This window comes from Taudactylus pleione, unplaced genomic scaffold (genome assembly GCF_031769625.1).
Source record: "Taudactylus pleione unplaced genomic scaffold, aTauple2 ptg000419l, whole genome shotgun sequence".
Taxonomy (NCBI): Eukaryota; Metazoa; Chordata; class Amphibia; order Anura; family Myobatrachidae; genus Taudactylus; species Taudactylus pleione.
The window spans coordinates 544,397-569,478 of record NW_028284821.1 but is presented as its reverse complement, the minus strand read 5'-3'; the positions used below and the strand labels follow the sequence as shown (position 1 = coordinate 569,478).

Below are 25,082 nucleotides of genomic sequence, written 5' to 3'. Positions count from 1 at the left end.
ATGTTCTGTACCTTACTTGCAGTACTTTCTGTACTTTACTGTCATTTGTGTGTTGCACAATCATTTGGTGATATTTAAGTTGCAAAAAATACCTGAATTTACAAATACCACAGAACACCCTACAGCCTTCAGTTTCAAATTCAACAAAACTGACATGGAAAGAAAGGTAAATACAGTAAATAGACTGTATTTTTCCTTATGCTCCTAATGGCCCCATCAGATATCGTTGTCTGATTGTCCTGCATGTGCTGGATGTTCGATATCGAACATCCAGCAACAAGCACCACCCCCCTTACGATTTAACGATCCCGCGATCAACATGAACAAACAAGCTAACCTGGTCAATATCGAACAGGTTGGCCTGCATGCACGGGCGATGGTCGATATCGATATTGACCATCCGTGCCCGGGCATAGACCATCGTTTGGTCGTTGGAGGGGCTGAAATAAAGAATTATATAAACGATCAAATGATAATAATATCGTTATCGTTCTTTTAAGTTGGACCGTGTGTATAAGCGGCATTAAGTTCTTAATGCATGTAACATGCAAAAAATTAGTAGAAGTAGTGCAAGCAGGATCATGGTCAATATACTGTACTTGTAATGTGTCTCTATGCATACCTCTCAACTGTCCCGCATTCAGAGGGACAGTGCTGTTTTTCTGGGACTGTCCCGCTGTCCCACCCGTTGGCCACAGTGTCCCGCGGTGGGGGGGGGGGGGGAGTTGGGGGAAGCATACACCGCTGCTCTGCATAGCAGAGCACCGAGTATGCAGAGCGAGAATAGATCGCACAGCTTCTATTCACAGTATGGGGCGAAGCCCAGGGGCAGCCCAGCATCTAGGAGATGCTGGGCACGCCCCATTAGTGATGTAAATGGGGGGCGTGTCATCAGACCACACCCCCTTTACTATCAGGCCACGCACCCTTTTCGGGCGAGCGCGCCTTCGACGCGTGGAAGTCCAGACTCTCCGTGGGCAAATGTTGGGAGGTATGTCTTTGCCATATACTGTACATAAAGTCATGAGCCAACAGAACTTTGACAGATAAAGATTTGTAAAGTATCCTGTCATTATAAGTTTGAATTGCTTCTATTACACAGACTTTAACCTGAGGCTAAATTGGAGCATTGCTACCGGGCTGCTGGATGTGAAAACTAAGCAGTAGAAAATGAGACTAGAATAGATACATCAGTAGGTGGATATTAGGAAGGTACCCCATATTAGTTATATCCAAAATGACATGAGTCTCTGGGGTGCTGCCAATGACAAAATATCATAACTACAAACTTGAAAGCGGAAAAAAAGGTTTTGTCGTTCTTTGGCGCACAGGTAACAAATTTTAAATAAGTTTAAAACTTGACTTTTATGCGATCCTTGCTAAAATCTTAAGTCTTAAACTTATAGAATATTTGTTACCTGTGCGCCATAGAACGACAAAACCTTTTTTTCTCTTTGAAGTTTCGAGTTACTTTGATCTTGGTAAAGGAGGGACGTATTCAATGCAGGCGACTTATCAGCTTTTATGGAAGCGGCACTTTTCTACCTGAAAAGCACAGGAGGCCTAATTCAGAGGTGCACGCAGGTGTCTTTATACCAAGGCCGTGACCAAAGTTCTTCCTACTGAGATGCCCGCCGGCAGTCGCGCTAATATGCCTAGGTGCATCGTTAGACGCACTATCAGTGCACCGTAGGTCACATCATTGAAACTTGCACTGGTCCTATGCAGGTGCAATTTTTCCCTCTGAACATGGCGTCCTTTGTCAGCGCTTCTGTGTCAATAGACAGAGTTGCAAACCACCATGTCCGATGCCTCTAGATCAAACTAGAATTAGGCCCGCATTCAATTAGTTTTGCACCCGTGATACTTTTTCGCATGCTGGACTTTTTGCCTATATCGCTTATTTTAGCCGTGGAGACCTATCGTACACGCCCCCGCTATTCGCTGTATTCAATTCCAAAAGACGAAAAAACAGAGACACACGAATTCAGAACAGGCGAAAACTGGTGTCAGAATCGGGGAAATCAGCCTGAACCCATCAAAAAGATGCAGAAACATTGGGGATAAATGTAGTCGTGCCCGATTAGCCCTAATGAAACAGTTTGGCGTACTTAAGTTCGCACAATTGTCTCTAATTAGTGTCTTTACACAAGTAGTGAAGAATGGCATAGAGCAGTATTTTTAGGAGAATGTAAGTAGTCCTGTCAAATTTGGGGTACCTGAAAATGGGTGCAAGCATATTTAAAAGTCGCTAAACTGAAGTTATTAGAAACGTAAAAAACGCACCTTTAGCATACACCTGCAATAAAAAAAAAACACCTCCCCCCATACTTGCAGACCCCCTAAAGTCTATTTCGCTCCTTTTTGTTTGTACCCCCACTTTTTTGCCCCCTTTTTCAAAGGGCTTTTTTGGGGTGTTCCTCACTTTTTTTTAGTTTTTTTGACGCAGTTATCTTTTGGAGGGGCTGCCCCGAGGGTGCAGAGTGGTTTCCCCACCTTTGCACCCCAAAATAGCGATTTTGCACTTTTTTCCTCCAACTATTCAGTGGCAAATCTTTTTCGCATATTACATTGCATTGACTTTCCACGTACGCAAAAAGTGATTGCAATTGAATATGGAGATAAGTCGCAATTGGCGATACTTTTTCACGGATTCTGACTTTTCGCGGCTAATTGTATACGGACCTTAGTCGCAAACTGAGCATGACATGCAAACTAGTCAGTGACCGTAGTATATGTATCTGGTTTATGCCTCGCACACATCGCCACCATTTACACCCGTGGACCTGATTTGTGTGTGATTGCCACCACCGCTGCTGTGAATTTGTACGCATCTGCGATGCAAAAATATGCAAATGTCGCATCCTGCTGGTGTATGTATTGAGACGCCCACCTGCAGCTTTGCAAATCCAAGCTTCTGCGTAAAATGTTGCAGCATTTGCATACTAAGACACAGAATCGGTCGCAGACCTAAGTGAGTCTGTGGTCCCGCAGAATGGCTGCAGAGCCATATTCCTTATGTACCGGATCGCAGTCGTTCTTTGCTGCCACTCCCCGTTACCTCACCCAAACACTACCTGCCTGTCAATCACACTGTGAGTAAATAGTCTTAGCGACTAACTACGGTAATGTACCTTGACGCATGCACGGTTTACTGATAATCGCTCAACTCTGTAAACATCGGCACATCTCTGAATCATGTTATAATAATTTTTTTTTATATGCAACAACTGCAATTGCAATTAGGCATCAATTAAGCTGTAAAAACCCCATTAATACAGCAGGAACAACTCCCCGTCTTTCATATTGGAAATAATAAAATAAATACATTTGTTCAAAAGGATTCAGTATGATTGACCGCCGGCCGCATGGTGCCCCCTAAGTGCATAACCCCTCTAAGTGCCTAAACTTAACCCCCCTTTCCCTGCCGCCTAACCCTAACCTCCCCCCGGGGGTGCTTAACCTTAACTCCCCTTTCCCCTAGCCTAACCCTAAACTCCCGAGGGGTGCCTAACCCTAAGTCCCCCCCCCCCCGGGAACCCTAAACCTAACCATCCTCCCCGCGCGGATGTCCGCGCCGGGCGCCGGCTTACTTTCGATCTGTAAGCCGGGTGTCGGGCTCCCGGCATAGGTGGCGTCGGGATTTCGACACCTGTCATTTAACCCCCTGCCGGGATTAGACAGTCGGGAAGCTGACAGTCGGTCTTCCGTTTCCCAACTGCTTCCCATTTAAACATGCTAATCTGTGAAGAAAGCACCAGTTAGTGTTGGTGGATTGTTTGCAAACAGCCAATCACAAGCAGCTCATTAGTTCTAGTGACTGACATCAGTATCCGCTATTTGCACCTGCCCCTGACCATCCCCCCAAAAATATGGCTTTTTCAATTTCTAAAGGTACATATTATATGCAGGGGTGCCGAGAGGGGGGGAGCGGGTACATATTACCTGGGCCCGGGCTTCCAGATTACCCGGGCCCCCCCTCCCTCACAGCAGCCCAGCACACAGCAGTCTCCTATGCTTGTATGGGGGAGCGACCACACTGATCGCGCCTCCCTGGCTTTGAGCAGGGCTGAGGGGGCTCAATGCACCCCCTTCCACAGCGCGCAGTGCCGCTTCGCGACGCTGCAAAATGTATTTTTATGGGAAGGGGGTGTGGCCACGCCTCCCTCGATTAGGCCACGCCCTGTTACCCGGGCTTGCCGCGGCTCTTGGCAGGCCTGATTATATGCATCTTCTTCCCGATCCACATATGTTTGCAACTGCTCAACATGACCTTACTGGTCTATGTTACAACACCCTGGTCCTGCCCCGTTCTGGGCATCCAGGCACAAGCAGGTGTAAAGCTGGGTACACATTAGACAATTTTTTGAATGATTTGGCGGATTCCGACAAATCGTTGAGTGTGTACACACAATGGTGCTCCCGCGTCGTCTGTCGCATCTTCAGGTCATCCCTACATGCAGCTCAATCTGACGATCTCGTTAACAATTTCTCCAAATCTTGCAGTGTGTACGCACTACCAGACGACCAGGCAATATGGTAACATTATATAGTTAACAATCATACCATCAAACGATGCAATATACAGTATATCGTTTGGTCATTTGGAAGATTGCACAGTGTGTAGGCACTGTGGGCCTGATTCAGCTTTGATCGCAGTTGCTATTACGCACGTAATCGGCCGATTGTTGCGTTCTGCGCATGCGTATGCATCGCAGTGAGTGTGCACGAACTAGTTATTGCGATCGGGACTGCGATCTCAGAGGCTACGCAGACCCATATCAGAGTGCTTGACAGGAAGTGCCGTTTGTGGGTGGTGACGGGGGTTGGTTGGGCGAACGCAGGCGTGCCAGTGCATTTCAACTGCGTTTCAAGAGCATGCATATATTTTCCACTGCTACAGCTTACGCAGCCTCAGGTCTCATAGCGTGCGTGCAGGGGCGTAGAGAGGCTGGCCGGGCCTGGGTGAAAGGAGGGGGCGTGGGCTATCTGCGGGAGCCGTGGCCACACCCCCTTAGGATTTGTTTTCCCAAAAAATTTTTGCAGCGTTACGTAGCAGCGCTGTGCGCTGGGGAGGGGGGTGCTGTGTGCCCCTCAGCCCGGCACAAAGCTGCAGGGGGCACGATCAGCATGATCGCTCCCCCCCACAGGCGTGGGCAGCACAGACGGTGTTATGGTTAACATTACTGCCTCACAGCACTGAGGTCATGGGTTCGATTCCCACCACAGTCCTACCTGTGCAGAGTTTGTATATTCTCCCTGTGCTTGGGTGGGTTTCCTCCGGGTACTCTGGTTTCCTCCCACACTCCAAAAATATACTGATAGGTTAATTGGCTCCCAACACAAATTAACCCTAGTGTGTATGTGTGTGTAATAGGGAATATAGGCCCTCATTCAGAGCTGTACGCTCTGAGCAGAGCGCACGCTCTGAATGAGGGCCGGGCTCCATTTTCATGGAGCGTCCTCCTGGACGCTCGTATAGCTGTGGGTCACCACCCACAGGCTATACGAGCGTGCATTGTGATAGTCGCGATGGTCGAGACCATCGCGACCATCGAATTTGCGAGCCGGAGCCTGCGGTTGAGGTTTTCAACCGCAAGCTCCGGAGTGATTTTGGCTCTATCAGAGCCAAAATCACTCCCACTGACATCACTAGTGATGTCAGTGGGCCGGCTTCGGACGGGAGGCGTTCCCGTGGGAACGCCCCCGTCAGGGAGGCACGCCCCCGGCACACCCACCAAAGGGGGCATGCTGTCAATCAACATCGACAGCACGCCCCCTTTGATCAGACACAACGAGCGAAGGACTTTCCTTCGCTCGTCGCGTCTGGCGCATGCGCACGACGGAGCTCCCTCCGTCGTGCGCATGCTCAGTCCATAACATCGACCCACTTGCGAGCGGACAGCCGCTCGCGAGTGGGTCTGAATCAGGCCCATAGATTGTAAACTCCACTGGGGCAAGGACTGATGTGAATGGCCAAATATTCTCTGTAAAGCGCTGTGGAATATGTGTGCGCTATATAAATAACTGGTAATAAATAAATAAATAGGAGACTGCTCAGCAGCCGTGAGCAGTCTCCCACTGCAGCCCAACACACAGCAGCTTGTGCTGGGCTGCTGTGATTTAAGAAGGAGGGGGAGTGTCGCTGGACCCAGGCCCCCCTGCCGGGCCCCTTCAGCTGCCCGGGCCCGGGTAATTAGTACCCGCTCCCCCCGCCCTCTCGGCGCCTCTGCGTGCGTGGCTGTTAGCTATTTCTTGTGCAAGTGTGTATATGGGTCCGATGTTACTCGATTGTACAGATGGTTTCGCTATTTTGCTAAAGTATACAGATGTGAGTAAGGTGAAGTGAGCGTCCTTATGTCAGGCTGCGATTGCAATGTGAATGCAAACGTTAACATATCACCGCTGATATGAGCAACTGCGTTTTGTGCGTATTAGCAGAATTTAAAAATTAATTTTGAAAATGGCTTTTCTATAACAAGAAATGGTATGATCAGCTATAATTAGCAGAGGACATTATGGAGTTAATAGAAATGTCCAACCCCCCCCCCGTGAGGCTAAATAGACAATTGTCACATTGAAGGTTTTGTTTTGCCTCCAGATCAAGGCAATTAGAATTTATGGGTCTATGTACTAAGCATTGGAGAGATATAAAGTAGAGTGAGATAGGGGTCTATTCACTAAGCCTTGGAAGGAGATAAAGTGAATGGAGAAAGCTTCTCACTGTCATGTCACAGGCTGTGTTTTAAAAAGAATAGGAGCTGGTTGGCTGGTACTTTATCTCTGTCTACTTTATCTCCATCCAAGGCTTAGTAAACAGACCCCACAGCCTGTAACATGACAGGATCTGATTGGTTGGTACTTTATCTCCATCCACTTTGATCTTTCTCCAAGGCTTAGTACAAAGACCCCTTAAACTTTGTCCTGTTGTCAACCCAACTATGTGACTGTGCCCCTGATTCTGAGTTGGACACATTTACGGTCTCTTGTCCGCATGGCTGTGGCAGCCTACTGACTTCCTTCTGTTAATGTAAGAGTCTAACAGTACGTCTGCATGTGGAAGCCCATCTTGCCCCAGGGCCATAACTAGGGTGCTGCGACCAGTGCCATGGCACAGGGCACCGCAGGGCAGGGAGCGCTGTTTGGACCTGTCAATTTTCCTGTTTATTATCATTCTCACTTGTACATTCCTCTTCTTTTATCCCCAGCATTTCCTTTCCTTGCCTCCCTCAGTGGCGTAACTACTGCCCCCGCAGCCCCCGCGGTGGCTTGGAGGCACTGGGTAGCTTGGGGGGCGACGGGGGCAGTAGTTACGCCACTCAGTGGCGGAACTCCCGTAACTACGGAGGGTGCAGGGGGTGCGGTCGCACCCCCTGCACCCTCCATCTGCCGGGCGCCCGCTGAGTGTGTTACCACCGGGCACCCGGCTCCTATTCAAACCCCCTCCATCTTCCGGGTCCAGCAGTGCAGTATGGGAGTGACATCATGATGTCACTCCCATAGTGCCTAAGGAGCGGATGCCGGGGAATGGACGGCAGCAGCACTGGAGTGGGGATAAAGGTAAGTGTTTTTTTTTTGTGTGTGTTTGTGTGTGCGCGCGGGGGGGAGCAACTACAGGAGACTAACTACTGGGGGCAACTACAGGGGGCTCACTACTGGGGGCAACTACAGGGGGCTCACTACTGGGGGCAACTACAGGGTGCTCACTACTGGGGGCAGCCACAGGGGGCTCACTACTTGGGGCAACTACTGGGGGCTCACTACAGGGGGCTCACTACTGAGGGCAATTACAGGGGGCAACTACTGGGCACAACTACAGGGGGCACTACTAAAATGGGCACAACTACAGGGGGCACTACTAGAAGGGGCACAACTAAGAGGGGCACTACTAGAAGGGGCACAACTAAGAGGGGCACTGCATATGGGCACAACTACAGGGGGCACTACTTTAATGGGCACAATTACAGGGGGCCCTGCATAATGGGCACTACTACAGGGGGCATTGCATAAGGGGCACTAGTATAGGGGGCATTGCATATGGGGCACAACTACAGGGGGCACTACTTTAATGGGCACAACTACAGGGGGCCCTGCATAATGGGCACTACTACAGGGGACATTGCATAAGGGGCACTATTAGAGGGGGCATTGCATAATGGGCACTAGTATAGGGGGCATTGCATTTTGGGGCACAACTACAGGGGGCACTGTATAAGGGGCACTAACTTGATACACACAGTTTACAGGTTATAAACTATGTTCCCAATAATCTGGTTCTACACGGACATAAAAACTGTGCAACCTGTCTTGAGCTGAGGTGACAGACTGGCAGGAGCAGAGAGGAGGGTTGGTGAAGTAGATCTGTCAGGGTGGGATCTAATGGGCATTACTGTTTGGCATAATGTGTATTTGGCATTACTGTGTGCACATTGTGCAATTAGGGGCATTACTGTGTGGCATAATGTGTTCTGGGCATTACTGTGTGGCATAATGTGTTGTATGTGGCATTACTGTGTGGCATTATGTGTTATACGTGGCATTATTGTGTGGCATGTGTAAGGGGCATTGCTGTGTGGCATAATGTGTTGTAAGGGGCATTACGGTGTGGCACACCGTGTTATAAGTGGCATTACTTAGTGTGTCATAATGTGTAAGGCACGTTGCTGTATCATGTAACCACACACCTTAAACGTCGTCTTTAGGTGTGTTTGATATCTGGGCGGGGGGGCGCCTGAAACTTTTTTGGCATGGGGGAGCAAAATTTATAGTTACACCACTGATCTACTCCCTGGCCCTTCTTTTCAGGTGCACTATCTTATGTCCCTATTTAAAAACTAGGGGGGGGGGGTGCTAATGTGCTCTCTTACACAGGGCACCAAAAAGACTAGTTACAGCTCTGTCCTGCCCACTGTATTTATGCCTAAACCTAGCCCTCTTCCCTAGTGCCTAAACCTAACCTCCCCCTTATGCAGCCTAAACCTAACCCCCCCCCAGTGCCTAACCCCAAATTTGCATGATAGTCCATGGTTTGTTGTTTATGTTTAGTAGGGACAATACTAGCACATGCAGGATATAGAAGTGGTATACTGTAGCTACTTTAATAACTGAACGTGGTATTGCTTTCAAGCATGGCGTCCTCTGGTCAGAAAATCACCATATTTAAAAAGTGTCTGTCTAACACTAACAATATTACACTCGGCGGTGACAATGCTGCCACATGCTGGCGATAAAGCAGACTAACCGAAATGCTAAAGAGGAGGTGCATCATTACAAAACGAGACATAAAATAAAATGATTAATTATTTACGAATGAATAAATTGCATAATAATATTTAATTTTATGCAACGTGGTAAAAAAAACTAACATTTACAGAATTATCTTTTTATCTAGGATTTCACATGGAACCTCATCATGGCCTCTCTGATTGGTGCCCTGGGATCATCCTATCTATATGGCTATAATTTATCTGTTGTGAATGCACCTGCATCAGTAAGTACTCAGTGTTTATAGGACAGCAGCTTTAGAATGGTTGCTGTGATCATAAACAACAGCTTTATTTATAAAATAAGACGGGCACATTTTTGTATCCAGGTTGTGTAAACTTTAAGGCAACAGAGCAATATACTGTATATATATCGCATAAAAGTCCAAAGGTTAAATGAAAGTCTGTAAAAAAAAATTGCAACCAGTCAATAAGCTATAGGGGCAGATGTACTAAGCTCTGGAAAGTGATACATTGGAAAGTGATAAACTACCAGCCACTCAGCTCCTTACTACAGGCTGTGTTTTAAAAATGAGTTAGGAGCTGATTGTTTGGTAGTTTATCATTCTCCAATTTATCACTTTCCAGAGCTTAGTACATCTACCCCTTTACAGATTTAAAGTAGGTGTACTATGATGATTAATTATTATTATTATTATTTTTATTGTTATTATTGTTATTATATTTCTTTTATAAAGCATCAAAATATTATATTGAGGAGATCATGAAACCAAAAAATTACATACCGGTACAATGACAAGAAACAGAAGGTAAAGATTCTGCTACCCAGATAACCTTAAGATCTAAAGGTGTGTATACACCTGACAGATATATTTGCAGATGATGATCGTTCATACACACTGAACGGCCATCATCTGCTTGTGCCCTCGGGTCCCGGCGGCCGGGGGGGTGGGACCCGGCGGCCGGTGGACGGGTCGGGGGCGTGTCCCAGCCTACAGACCGCCCGTACACACCTGCCGATGGACAGATATGTCTGCAGACATATCTGTCCATCGGCTGTGCAGCACAGCCAATGCGATATGTCGGTGAATGCTGACGTTCACCAACATATTGCAGGTACACACTGGCCGACGGGCAGCAGATGCAATGTATCTGTCTGTGTGTACCCAGCTTAAGTCAGGTGGGGAATTCATTAGGCCTGCGGTTCCCAAACTAGCTGCCGTGGCACCCTGGGGTGCCGCAGGGCACTTGCAGGGGTGCCGTGGCACCCTGGGGTGCCGCAGGGCACTTGCAGGGGTGCCGCAGGGCACTTGCAGGGGTGTTATACTGTAGGTTGGTGGTTCAGGACCAAATCAAATTATTTATGGTCCATGTGATAGGCAAAACCAGAGCTGGCTGCCACCAATTATAAAACATATGGACAAACATAAGCGCATCCCTGTCCACCACCACATAACTGACCCTAAGGATGACATATAAGCACAATTTAAATGCTGATACTATAGGATTCGCTTGGATTCAGGAAAGTTTGGGAACCACAGTCTTAGACATTAAATGGCTTTCTCTCTGTCTCCAATTAATTAATTTACCAATAGACAATAATTATAAACAACTAGTACTTGCTGGAGAAGGAACTACTTTTTCCTTTGATGTCATTATAAAGGTAAATAAGACATGAGAATTGAATTACAACACAGTTTCCTCATATTAAGAATACATTTTAAAAAGTTAAACTTTCAATCAATTTATTTATACACCTTCTTACCTTCATGCAACCCAATCGTAACATTTAACTCAACTATATACTGTAACCAGGGGCATTTCAAGAGAGGAGGGGACCCGTGTGCAGTCTCCGTCATGGGCCCCCTCCTCTCAGTCTGGCATCCGGCAATGCTCTGAGCGCAGCGCGGCCAGCGCCGCACTGATAGACTCTGGGCACTAGAGTGTGACCAAAGTCTATAGCGCATTCGCAGGTCATCTGGAAAATGGCCCTGGTGGCCATTTTCCCCGTACCACGCATGCGCAAAACGATGGGAAAATGGCTGCTGACACCGGTTCCGACGTGGGACTCCGAAGAGGAAAGTATGATATGGGTGCAAGGTGTGCGGTGCGGGGCCTCTTCTGGACCCAGGGGCCCGTGTGCATTGCACACCCTGCACCGATTATAAATACGCCCCTGATTGTAATTATCCATTATATCAGCAACATAAAACAACTTAACATCATCTGCATTTTAGTAGAATAGTAGCACAATATCAACTCAGAATTATCTCTATATATTTCCTATTATTTCAATAAGATCAGGATTTGTACCCATCTTTTGTGTCCATCTTCATTTACGTGCTTTTGTTTTTTTACTGACCACATAACCATATAAAGAAGAAAGAAATGTGTGCCCCAAAAACACATTTGGTAGGGCGCCAAGAGGAGACATCTTTACAACCTGAATCACTAGCAGTGCTGTATGCGGGCTGTTACTTTTTCCTAGCAATGAAGTGCTCCCCAAAAAATTCACATGTGACTACATCAATTGGACCTTGCCCAACTTCATTATCAATACTATACTGTGTAATGCTTAGGAAACAAAATGCTAAATATTTCATCTCCGTAGCCCAGAAGTTCCAAAACATTTCAATGTCTCTCATTGATGGAAATTCTTTGAGTGGTGTTATCATGTGTAAATCAGCTTTTATCCAAAAATAACTATAATAAAAAATAAAATACAGGGAAGCCCTTTACTTCACCGTCTCTGGACTTTTCATACTTGTATTAAGTTTGCTCAATTTACTTATGACTATGGGTCTGATTCAGCTTTGGGAGTAGAGTAAGAAAGAGCAGGTAACTGTGCACCTTGGTAAAACCATGCGGCACTGTAGGTGGGGCAGATATAAAATATGCAGAGAGAGGTAGATTTGGGAGGGGTGTGTCCAAACTGACATCTAACTTGCAGTGTAAAAATAAAGCTGTCCAGTATTTGTGGGCTACATGCAAAAACAGCCAGTATTTACCCTGCATGCAAAGACAATGTATGTATTTGCACCCTTTGCAATGCAGCATGGTTTGTCCAGGTTCACAGTTACTTGCTATATCGTACTCTGGGCTCGATTCACACCCATTCGCTAGATGCGTTCGCTCACACCCAGCGTATGCAAATCCAGCGCACGCCCAGCAAGGCAGGCAATCACACGGCAAGGCATTAGCACGCCCATTATGTCTTGGCGTGCGATCACTTTGTGTATGTAGATGCCCACCAGCCATTCATAAGACGCCCACTTGCACACATCATCTCCTGGAAGTATATGAAACCATTGGTACTTCGAGCACCATCGGATGCGATGGCAGCGCTTGAGGTTGACTATACCCTGCCGCAAGCACTGCGATCCCTTCAGTGTGTAATTCAACCAAGTGACGTGTACTATGACACTGCCAGTTAATTATGCACGCCTCTGAAACGGCGTTAAGACACTCAGGCACGCCTGCGTTCAACCTCCACTCCCCCGTTTCTAGTGACTAGCCCGTTACCACCCACAAATGGCCTCTCCTGTCACTCATTCAGCTGGGCGGTCTAAGCTGGGCTGTCTAGTGCCTTGCAACTAAGCATCGAGCTGCATTTAGGATATGTGAAGAAAGCTTATCAGCATGTGGGTTGAGGCCCTCAAGTGGACAGCCAAGGAGAAAAGACCAGGGAGATTTAGTCAGTGGTATTTTTAGTATTTCCGAAAGGAGGAAAGCAACCTCATCCCAAAATTTGGCTATCTTAGGACATGACCACCATATGTGAATGTAGGTGCCTGCCTCACCGCAATCTCTCCAGCAATGATCAGATGCAAGGTGATACATTCTATGCAGGCGGGCAGGCACCAGGTACCATCTGTAGTATATCTTGTAGGCATTTTTCTTTATTAAAGTGGAAATAGAAGATTTGGATACCCTCTCCCGCACCACAGACCATGTGCCTTCATCCGGTGGGCTCCCCAGATCCTTTTCCCACTGAAGTTCATGGCCAGGTGTATCTGATACATTAACATTCAATAAAAGGTTATAGATGACAGATATAATACCTTTCATAAGAGGACTGAGGAGACATAAAGACTCATAAGGTGTTAAAGATCTAACAATTGAGTTAATGGGAAAAGAGTTAATAAAGTGACGTATTTGAATATAAGTAAAAGTATTAACAGAAGATATATTAAATTTATTCTGTAGGGAATCCAGAGGGGTGCATCTATCCGACTCACAGAGATCAGATACCACCCTGACCCCACCTTTAATCCATGAAGAAAAACGGGCAAGGTTGAAACCTGGGGAGAATGCTGGGTTCGACCATATAGGGGTAATGGGGGATGGGTAGGTGGTGGTGTTAAAATGGGATTTACAGTAATCCCATATAGAGCATGTAAAGGAGATAACCGGGTGTGAACGAGCAGATTGGGGTCTATCAGGTGAAGCTAAGCCTATAATTGTAGATATGGAGGAGACATTACACAACTTAGTTTCAATTTCTATTTGAGATAATGTAAACCAGGCTATTGCCTGACTTAAATGGGTAGCATAGTAATAAAGGTTAATAACGGGAAATCCATTTCCCCCATTAGTGGTGGGACGACAAAGAGTCAGGAAACCAATGCGGGGAGGTTTGGATTTCCATACGAATTGGACAAACCATCTGTGTATTTGCAATAAAATTGATTTGGGAACAACAACAGGGAGGGTCTGGAAGAGGTAGAGTAATCTAGGCATAAGGTTCATCTTGATTGCTGCTATCCTGCCTAACCAGGAGATTATTAGATCACGCCATCGAAGAAGGTCCAGTTTAATTTTTTTAAGCATAGGGGGGAAATTTGCAGAGTATAAAGTGTCGTAACTGTTTGTTATGTAGACTCCTAAATATTTAATTTTAGAGGGGCGCCAGGAAAAGTTATAATTGTGACGCAGGAGATCCAAGGACCTATGTGTCATATTAAGTGCAAGAGACTCAGTTTTAGAAAAGTTGACCTTATAACCTGAAAGTGAGCCGTAGTCAGTCAAAACTTGAAAAAGTTTTGGGAGAGATGTATGAGGAGAGGTTAGGGTTAGGAGTAGTCATCAGCGAAAAGAGATATTTTGTATTCAGACTTTCCAAGTGACGCACCCCTAATATCCGAGTAAAGGCGTATTTGCGCTGCAAGGGGTTCAATAACAAGGGCAAAGATCAGAGGCGACAAAGGGCACCCGTGTCTAGTGCCATTAGTTTATACAAAAAGGGGACGAGAGAAGACCATTGATGGAGACCCTAGCTGAAGGGGTAGAGTATAGGGCCAGGATGCCCTGGAGGAAATTACCACCCAAGCCGAAGGCCTTCAGAGTTTGAAACATGAAGGGCCAGCAGATCCGGTCAAAGGCCTTCTCAGCGTCCAGGGAGAGCACCAGGGCTGGGGTTCGAGTAGAATTGATAGAGTGAATGAGACTAACAACTCGCCTAGTGTTGTCTCTGGCTTGCCTCCCTGGTATAAAGCCAACCTGATCGTTATGGAACAAGTCAGGCAGCACTGAATTCAGGCGGTTGGCAAGTATCTTTGCATAAATCTTGACATCGGTGTTCAACAGCAAGATGGGTCTGTAATGGGCACAATTGGAGTGGTCCTTACCTTCTTTGGGAATAACAATAATCCTGGCCTCAAGGGCCTCTTTGGAGAAAGAACCACCAGACATCACACCGTTGAACACTGTGGCAAGATGGGGGGAGAGCAGGGGGGCAAAGGATTTATAGTAAGTAGCTGTAAAGCCGTTGGGGCCAGGGGCCTTATTTGCTTTAAGGTTCCCTATCACCTCTAAGATCTCCTGTGATTCAATTGCAATGTTTAGAGATTCAAGGACTGAAGAGGATAATTTAGGTAAATGACAGCTGGCTAAAAAGTTTTGTACTGAGTCCACAGCAGGTAATGAACTGCCTGAAGAAGACAAAAGGTTATATAAATTAGTATAAAATTTACAAAATTCCTCGGTAATGTGTAAGGAATCTATAATAGGAACACCTGAGCTGGATTTAATTGTCAGAACATTGTTCTGCGAGAGTTTGGACCGTAATCTAGATGCCAGTATTCTATCAGCTTTATCCCCCTTTTTGTAAAATGTTTGATTAAGCCATTTAAGAGAAGTCTCAGCTTTAGCTGTAAGGATGAGACCAAGTTCACCTCTGGCGGCTACAAGATCACGATAGTCATCCACCAGTCCTGATGTTTTGTGAATTTTGTCTAGACGAGCAACGAGATCCATAAGCTCAAGAAGCCTCTTGCCTCTGGCCCTCTTGGCAAAAGCCGCTGACTTAATCAAAGACCCTTGGATCACTGCTTTATGGGCATCCCAGAGAAGCTGGGGAGAGATTGTAGGGTTAGAATTTAGAGAGAAATATTCTGTAATCTCAGAGGCTAGTTGTGATCGCAGGGTAGGATTCATAAGGAGCCTATCATTAAGGCGCCAAATATGAGAATTATTACGAAAGGGAGATTCAATATCTACTGAGAATGGGGAGTGGTCTGACCAGGTGCTGGGGTGAATGCTGGCATCTAGAATTAGTTGTGCAGGGTCAATCCCAAGAAAAATCATATCCAGCCTTGTATGAACATCATGGACAGGTGAATAAAAGGTATAGTCTTAGGCAGTAGGTTCTTTCACGCACCAAGCGTCAAATAGGAGGTGTTGGGAGAGAAACTGTTGTAATTCATCAGAATTAGCATGATCCGAGCTAGCCGACGATCGTGGGGGAGGTTTAGATCTATCAAGCCGTGAATCTAAGGTAGTATTAAAGTCACCTGCCACGACCACTCTACCTCTTTTATGTTGGGACAGCAGCAAACTCAAAGTACGTAAAAAACGTGGTTGTGCAGAGTTGGGGTCGTAAACATTAACAAACGTGAAGAGGGTGCCTTCCAGTTCCCCAACCAAGAGAAGGTAGCGCCCCTCTGGATCCCGAACAACTAAGGAGGGAGTAAAGGAGACCCGTTGAGAGAATAGTATAGCAACACCTTTCTTTTTACGGGAAGGGTCACAAGCATGATAAGTGGAGGGGAAGTATTTGGATTTCAATTCGGGGTGACGAGCGCCAGCAAAATGGGTCTCTTGTAGAAAAATAACATCGCCTTGGAGTTGGCGAAGAGTATGGAACATGGTGGTTCGACGTTGTGGGCTGTTCAAACCTCTAACGTTAAATGTGATGAGTTTGTTGGTCATGGGGGTGTGTATAAAACGGTTATCAAGTAGTGGTTGAAAAGAGAGTAGGTGAGTAGTGTACCAGAAAGTCCAGACTTCGGTCTCAGGGAAAGAAGAAAAAAAGAGAAGAAAGGGAAAGAAAAGGAGAAAAGAAGAGGAACGGGGAAGGCCCCGTCCTTGCGGTTGGACCCACGGGAGTAATTGGCTAAAAAGCCTAGGATGTCCGAGGCCAGTCATTGTGACCGCTTGGGGGTGAGTGGTCAGAGGTGCCAAAGGAGTGGCACTAATCTACAAGGCTATAGTAAGGTGGAGAACAAGCTCCAGGTGTGAATCGATAACAAAGACGACACAAGAAAACAACACGGTGAGTTAGGGGAAGGAGGATGGCAATATAACCACCACTGGGAGGGTGGTCAGGAGGGGTCGGTGATTAATACAGTTCGTTAAAAGGGGGGGAGAGAAAGGGTGAGGGGAGAGGACAACCTACAGAGGCCATATAAAAATGGTGTGGTCGATGAGGCAAGAATGGAGTACAATAGAAGTAATAAAGCTCAATAACAGTAAGTACAACAATAAAGTATTCTGCCTATTGCAGCAGCAACATAAAATAAACATAACAGGAGACAAAACAATAAGTATTCCTAGGAGCCACATTTATAATTTAAATACTATATGGAAGGGCATTAGCCAGGGTAGGTCTGAAAATTGGCTTTCAACAAAATATACAAGTTTAACAACATAGAACTTTTATAAATATTTCTAGAAAGATAGATACGGCAGATGATAAAATTTGATGTCCCATAGGAACATCAGAGGCAGAATAATAAACCTCTGATCTACAGTATAGATTGCCCCAAAACTTATAAGAATAATTTGGATAAAGCTATGGGGGATATTGGTAGTAACACTTTAGGGGGATAACTTACTCCATAAGAGAACAGTGAATCTAAGAAATATAGGAGGTTACCCAGGAGGACATGGTAACTGAAATAAAAAACATTATTTCTAGAATATAACGAAATAAAACATTGCAAAACTAGAAATATAACCTGAGATCTGCATCAGCAATATGAATTCTTGAATCGTGATGAAGTTTAAAGTCCAATAATAGGACCTAGTTCCCAAGTAGGGAAAAGTATTAGGTAGCAAAGAGGGAACGATAGATAAGTCAGGTCACTGCGGAAAGATTAGGGCTATCGCTGACTGTATGCCATACATTCTTCGGGGCTCGTTGAGGTAAGGGCCCCACATCCTTCATCGGGGTCTGGGGACCTTTGAGGGTGAGGGCCTCGTGTCGCCTTTGGGAGGACCATTTGTGGTGGGAGGTCCAGGGAGAGGGAGGTGTAATTGAGAAAGTAGACGTAGGGCTTCATCTGGAGACCTTGCAGTGAGGAATTTGTCTCCTGATCGAACCTGCAGACTGAAGGGGAAGCCCCAGCGATAGTGGACGTTGTGGTCACGTAGTATTCTGGTAATGTCCTTCATTTCACGTCGTTTTGATAAGGTAAGAGGAGAAAGGTCCTGGAAGATTAACAGCTTGGTACCCTCAAAGGCAATATCTGGGGAACGTCTGGCCTGGGAGCAAACCTGATCTTTCGCCTTAAAATAGTGGAAACGGAGAATTACATCTCTCGGCAACTCAGATGTTTGGGAGCGAGGTCGGAGGGCCTGGTGAGCTCTGTCGAAGAGGAGCTTATCATCCAGGATGGTAGGGGCAAGGGAGCGGAAGAGCCGTAGGAGATAATCTTCGAGGTGGGCAGGCTCCACGGATTCAGGGATATTATGAATCCTGATGTTATTTCTTCATCCCTGTTATCAAAGTCCTCCTGTTTGTCAGCGAGCAACACAAAGTCCCGCGTCAGTTGGATATTATCTTGCTCAGACATCTGTTGGAAATTAATAATCTCTTCTTGTTTCCTCTCAAGAGCATCCACACGGGAACCTATGTCAGTAATTTCAGACTGGAGGCCGGAGATTGCCTTGTGGACTTCGTCGTGTATTGTTTGACGAAAACTACACGTCTCAGTGAGGATTGCAGCAATATCTGCTTTGGTAGATGGGGCCGCTAGGTCATCTGCCTCCGATTCGACATCAGAAGCACCTCCTAGAGACGGGGTCTTTTAGAGTCATTGACCTGGCTTGCTTTAAATTAGGACACAAGGCCTTGAGAGCCCAATTTTTTGTTTCTAGGCATATTGGCGGAGATGGACATAGGGTATAGGAACATGTAGGGAGGAGGTCGGGGGTGGTTGTAACTTCTTGTCAGTAAGGCACACCTGGAGGTTGTATGGTTGGAATTATCCCATTATATAGCGGATCTGAGTATCTCTAGAGCATATTAGATAGTTGCAGATGGGATGCAATCGTAGACAGTGGCCACTAGGTGGGGCTTCAGCACAAGAGAACCATCTGGAAATATACTGCAAGGCAGCTAATATTACTGTGAGAGACCCGGTGGAGAGCTTCTTGCAATAGTTATAACATATATATATGCAGAAAGGAGGAGCAGTGTGTCCACACAGTCACTGTATGATTATTATAATATATATGCAAAAAGGAAAGGAGTAATGGGCCTGATTCAGAGCCGCTCGTAAGCGGCCGCTCGTTCGTTCAGAGCAATGTTAGCCCAACTGCGCATGCGTACGGATCGTTATACGCATGCGCTAACCAGTCAGTGCGGCCGAAATTCATGTGCTCGCAAAATAGCGAATGCCTGCTATTTTGAGTGACAGAAAGAGGCGTAACAGGGGAAGGTGCTTGAAAATGGGGAGTGGAAATCAGAACCCAGGCGTGCTTAAAGGTCAAAACGGGCGTTTTATGGGTGTGCATATTTAAAACAGCAGCGTCACTGGGTTATTTTATAGTCAGAACTGCTCGCAAAATTGTGGTAGCAAACACCAACCCCAAGAATAGCGAGCAGTTCATACCCTTGTCGATGTACTCAATTAATCTAATAAATAGCGGACATGACGTAGGATGCGAGCGGCCAGGGGGCGTATCTTTCCAAAAAACAAACGCAAGTTTTGTTCGCTCGTTCAGACATAGAGGCGTGAACAGACCGCAAACAGCGAACGGTTCATTTGAATAGCCACCCCTTGTTTTAGAACGAACGACCGCAAATAGCGAGTGGCTCTGAATGAGGGCCAATGTGTCCACACAATCACTGTATAATTATTATAATATAGATGCAAAAAGGAGGAGCAGAGTGTTCATACAGTTGATGTAGTAGAGATGGAGGAATGCTGTGAGATATCTAGGATCTGTAACAGGGAGGTGGACACATATGAAGAGTGGTCTCCAATTCAACTTTGTAGTACAGACCTTAATAGAGACGATCTTGGTCTGGTATATGGCTGTCCCCAGGGGGGGGGGTTGCAGAGCTTCCAGAAGGAGGCAGTCAGCTGGCCCAGTAGGGAGCAGGGAGTCCGGGCCACCAGAGGTGAGCGCCGCCGCGGGAGAATCTGCAGGGGGGCAGGAGGTGAAGTGCCCGCTAACCACAGTGACTCAGCCAGAGGCAGCCAAGAGTGGGCAGCGGGAGATCCAGAGCGCAGGGCGTGAAGGCATCAGGTGCCGGCTGCAGCACTCGGCGAGGAGGGAGGATGGTGACGCGGCTGTGAGCTCTCGCGGCGTCCAGCCATGGCCGCGAGCAGGGAAGCCGGTCACCTCGTCGGCAGCGCAGGCTCAGGCACCGGATGCCGCTCCAGGTCAGGTGAGGAGGCTGGTGAGCGTGGGGTAATGGCGTCGGGAGGCTCCTAGGGCAGGCCTCTGGTGTGGGATAGCGGGTTAAGACGCCGTCAGGGAGCCCCACAGATGTACCCAATAGGACCCCTGTGTCCTCAGCGGGGCTCTGGGCAGTAGAGGTAGGCGGATTTGACCCCCCAAATCAGCAGGTGAATCTACTTGAGGGTGCTGGATGTGGAGCTCTGTGAAAAGCATCCACCATCTTAGGCCACTAAGCCACGCCCCCTTACTTGCACATTTTAATATTTTAAAAACATTATACTGTTTGTTCTAGATTTTTAAATCTTTTCATTATGCATGACACTACATTTCCATGTGTCCGTCATCATTACAGAAGAAACAGAACGATCTGATTATTCTCTCAAGGAGACAATGATTCGGACATGCCATGTTATTGCTTGTAGAGGTCATTTCTAGTATATATCTTTCCCTTACCTTTTCCCATGATTACCTGTAATTTTTAAGTTTGTTAAAACAAATACTTTGCTTTCTCTTATATTCTCTAATTCAGAGTAAAATGTGTGTTTTAGCTCTGCAATCAGTGGTGGCTCCAGAGGTGAGGCTACAGCACAGTCCAAAATTCAAATAGAGGAGCCACACCAACTGCCAGTGAGTCCCAGCCGGCGATGTTTGGCAACGTTTGGAGTGGCAGTTGGTGATGGGTCCCCTATTTGAAATTTGGTCTATGCTGCAGCCACCACCTCTGGAGCCGCCACTTTCTTCAATCATAGTCATATCTGTTTGTTTAGACATATAGGGCGGAATTCAATTGATTGCGCAGTCCGCATCTCCCGTCTAAAGTGACAGGAGATCGCGGGCCGCTATTCAATTGCTGCCATTTTTCGCGCTGATCACGCCCTTAGAGGGCGAGACCGCAAAAAGTGATGTTTGGGCACCCAAACAGGTCACTTTTCGCACATTTCAGCTCTCATCCCCCTGGGGCTGCGAGCTGAAAGGTAGCGCTAGCAGCTGATCGTACCCGACAGGAGCAAGAATTGAATAGCTCAGTCGGGCGCGATAGGGGCTAGAAACAATTGAATTCCGCCCACAATCTAATTCATCGTAACGTCTTTTCATGTCATCTACAATGCATTTCCATGTAAAATATCAGGAACACTTATAGTCACATCAACTTTTTGGCATACAAGAAAAAGAACATTGAAGGTTTGTTACCCCAAATTTAACCCCAAAGTCTTAAAAAATACCCTGACTGGACAAACATTGAACATTGGCAAGGTCATGAAAACCTTTGTGCCATGTAATTTCAGCAGTAGTGGGTATATACTGATATAGATAATGGCTAGTAACATTACATGGCTACACGCAGTGGCAAATGCAGGATTTCTAGAGGGGGGTTTCCAAATGTTTCATTTTAGAGCGAGTTTGGCCAGTCAATGAAGAGGGCAGAATTAGTACTTAACCAGCTTTAATAAGCGTCATACAAAGTGTATTGTGTGTCATAATCCCAGCATATACAGGTCCAGTGATCACAGTAAGCCATTAGATGCGGCAGTAGGGCCATCCTGCCTGAGCTGAACGTATTTATTTTAGATGTGGGCACCATTCCAGACTATTGGAGCAAGTGTTGTAGCTTGGAGGAGCAGCAGAAGAACCTAGCACTGACCTGGACATACTGTATATGTACATATTGGGCTCTATAGCAGTGAATCTCTAACAGTGCATGTTTCCCAGATCTCCTAGTTGGTGCACAGGTTATTTATTACTGGCTGTTACATGTTAAAAGTAGGGGTGTGCACCAGCCACTTTTCGTGTTTTGTGTTTTGGTTTTGGATCTGGATCTTTCTTCGTGTTTTGGATCTGGATTGGTTTTGCCAAAACCACCCTTCCGTGTTTTGGGTTCTGGGTTTTGTGTTTTGGATCTGGATTTTTTCTTAAAAAATAAAGAAAAACGCTAAAATCACATAAAATGGGCCTTTTTTTGTTCCTAGGCTATTAATAACCCCAATAACATTAATTTCCACTCATTTCCACTCTATTCTGAACACCTCACACCTCACAATATTGTTTTTAGGCCAAAAGGTTGCACCGAGGTAGCTGGATGACTTTGCTAAGCGACACAAGTGGGCGGCACAAACACGTGGCCCATCTAGGAGTGGCACTGCAGTGGCAGACAGGAAGCCAATCAGCGTTATGGTGCCCATTTGCATGTAGCACGAACCCGGGAGATCCGTGCTACATGCATCTGTGTGATTGGCACAGAGCAATGACAGGTCCGTGAGACCCGTCTGTGCTGCTGTGGTAAAAAAAAAAAAAAAACCTGTGTAAAAAAATAAAAAAATGGCGTGCACCCCCCCAAAAAAGAGCAACCAGCCCCGGGCATTAGTAACCCAGTGCTGGGTGTGCTTAAATACAGGGGACAAATGACGTAGGGGTCCCCTGTACTTAAGCACAACCAGCACCGGGCTAGTCAGAACTAGGGATGTGCAGGCTTGGTTCTACTCGGTTCCGTTCGTTTTTTTTTACCGAATCTTATTGGGTTTCAGCTGTCACGAGTTTTGGATAGCCAATAAGATTCGGTAAAAAAAAACGAACGGAACCGAGTAGAACCGAGCCTGCACATCCCTAGTCAGAACCAGCGCTGGTTGCCAAAATATGGGGGACAAATGACGTAGGGGTCCCCCGTATTCTGCGCAACCAGCTCTGGGCTCTGATCCGGTCCTGGTTCTGGAAATACAGGGGAAAAAAATTAGTAGGGTTCCCCTGTATGTTCCAGAACCAGCACTGGACTTTTTCTAGCGGGGGGCTGATGCCACAGCCAGGGGAGCCCTTTCACCGGGCCCCCCAGCCGCAGCATCAGCCCTGACCGCTAGTCAGCCCAGGCCGGGGATCCCTGGAGAGTTGTTGACCCCCCCAATAAAGGGGTCACCCTCTCCAGGGCACCCCAGGCCCAGGCTGATAGCCCGGGGCTATCCCGGGTGGCGGGTTGATTGTGTGGTGTGGTGTAAATAAAGAATATCAAACATTGTCTTTACAAGTAGAACTGCAAGTCCCAGCTAGCCTGCCCCGCATGCTGGTACTTGGAGAACCACAAGTACCAGCATGCAGGGCATTAAGGGCCCACTAGTACCTGTAGTTCACCTGTAAAAAAAATGTTTAAAAAAACACAGGACACACACACCGTGACAGTATAAGTTTATTAAACATACACACACACACATGTACACATACTCACCTATGTAACCTGTAGCATCGGTGCACTTGTCCGGTAAAGTATCCATAGGGGACCTGTGAAAAAAAACATACTCACCATCTCCTATGCGAGGTTCTGTCCTCTTCGTTCCAAAGTAGGCATCCCCGGACTTGGCAAAAAAAAAAAATCGAAAACGCGATCCACGAACTTAGTACCGTTCTATAGAACGGTACTTCCCGAATGAGAGCTTAGCGGCGGGGTATCACCATGGAAACCCCGCTGCTAAGCGTTCATTGGCTGAGAGAGGTCATCTCCCGTCTCTCTCAGCCAATGAAAGGCTCCCTCCATTGTAGTCAATGGTGGGAACCGCAGGGTAAACTTTAATAACCTTGCGGCTCCATTGACTGGCCTGGGGTGCCCTGGAGAGGGTGACCCCTTTATTGGAGGGGTTCCCAGCTCTCCAGGGATCCCCGGCCTGGTCTGACTAGCGGTCAGGGCTGATGCTGCGGCTGGGGGCCCGGTGAAAGGGCTCCCCTGGCTGTGGCATCAGCCCACCGCTAGAAAAAGTCCAGTGCTGGTTCTGGAACATACAGGGGAACCCTACTCATTTTTTTCCCCTGTATTTCCAGAACCAGGACCGGATCAGAGCCCAGAGCTGGTTGCGCAGAATACGGGGGACCCCTACGTCGTTTGTCCCCCGTATTTTGGCAACCAGCGCTGGTTCTGACTAGCCCGGTGCAGGTTGTGCTTAAGTACAGGGGACCCCTACGTCATTTGTCCCCTGTATTTAAGCACACCCAGCACTGGGTCACTAATGCCCGGGGCTGGTTGCTCTTTTTGGGGGGGGGGGGCACGCCATTTTTTTCTTTTTTTACACAGGTTTTTTTTTTTTTTTTACCACAGCAGCACAGACGGGTCTCACGGACCCGTCAGTGCTCTGTGTCAATCACACAGATGCATGTAGCACGGATCTCACGAGTCCGTGCTACATGCAAATGAGCACCATAATGCTGATTGGCTGAGAGCCATGACAGACGGCTCTGTCAGCCAATCAGCACTTTGCCCATTAAAAGCAAAGACATTTTTTTTAAAATGGCCGCTCGAGGCAAAACCTCGAGATCCGACAGCAGATCTCGAGGTTTTGCCTCGGGAGAGGGATCCGGGGCAGACAGGGAGATCCGAGCTTGGGCTCGGATCGCCCCCCAATCCCCGAAGTTCGGGTGGGTTCGGTTCTCAGGGAACCGAACCCGCTCATCCCTAGTTAAAAGATCCAGAGGTGGTGCTAATTATTTCATTTGTGATACTGAGAAGAACATGCAGCACTAGTAACAATCTATTATATTACTATTTCTATTGTGGTCATGGTGTCGGCTGGGGAGGGGGGTTTCCAGGCAGATGGAAACCCCCCCTGTGTTTGCCTATGACATGGATATCCACAAGTATGATTTCAGGTTGACCACCCACAACTTTTCTCATCAAATCCGGTTATCCTTGCCCTGGAAAAGATAAGCAAGGACAGACAGGAGATGCAACTCATCATGTACTGTAATCTCATTTTCTTTAGTTCATACTGTTATTTTAAGGCAACATTTCATACCGGTGTAGAGTGGATGTTTATTTTCTCTTCTCTTGTAAAGTCTCAATATGTTATTTTAATAACTTTGTCACTTCTTAATAAGGGTGGAATTGAGCCTATTCGCCTGTACCAGATGTGATGCATTTTGATAAGAGTGGAGTCTCTTTGTTCTGTGACCCAGGCATCCTCTCTTCTCTTATTA

The 25,082-nt window shown here is 46.8% G+C and overlaps 1 protein-coding gene across 1 annotated transcript in view; it reads left to right on the top strand.

Moving 5' to 3' along the window:
* SLC2A9 (solute carrier family 2 member 9) overlaps positions 1–25,082 on the top strand; it is a 400,199-nt gene that overhangs the window by 25,316 nt on the left and 349,801 nt on the right. Inside the window, exon 3 of the mRNA XM_088447118.1 lies at positions 9,392–9,490. Coding sequence (XP_088303244.1) covers positions 9,392–9,490 — 99 coding nt within the window. The remainder of the gene's footprint in view (positions 1–9,391; positions 9,491–25,082) is intronic.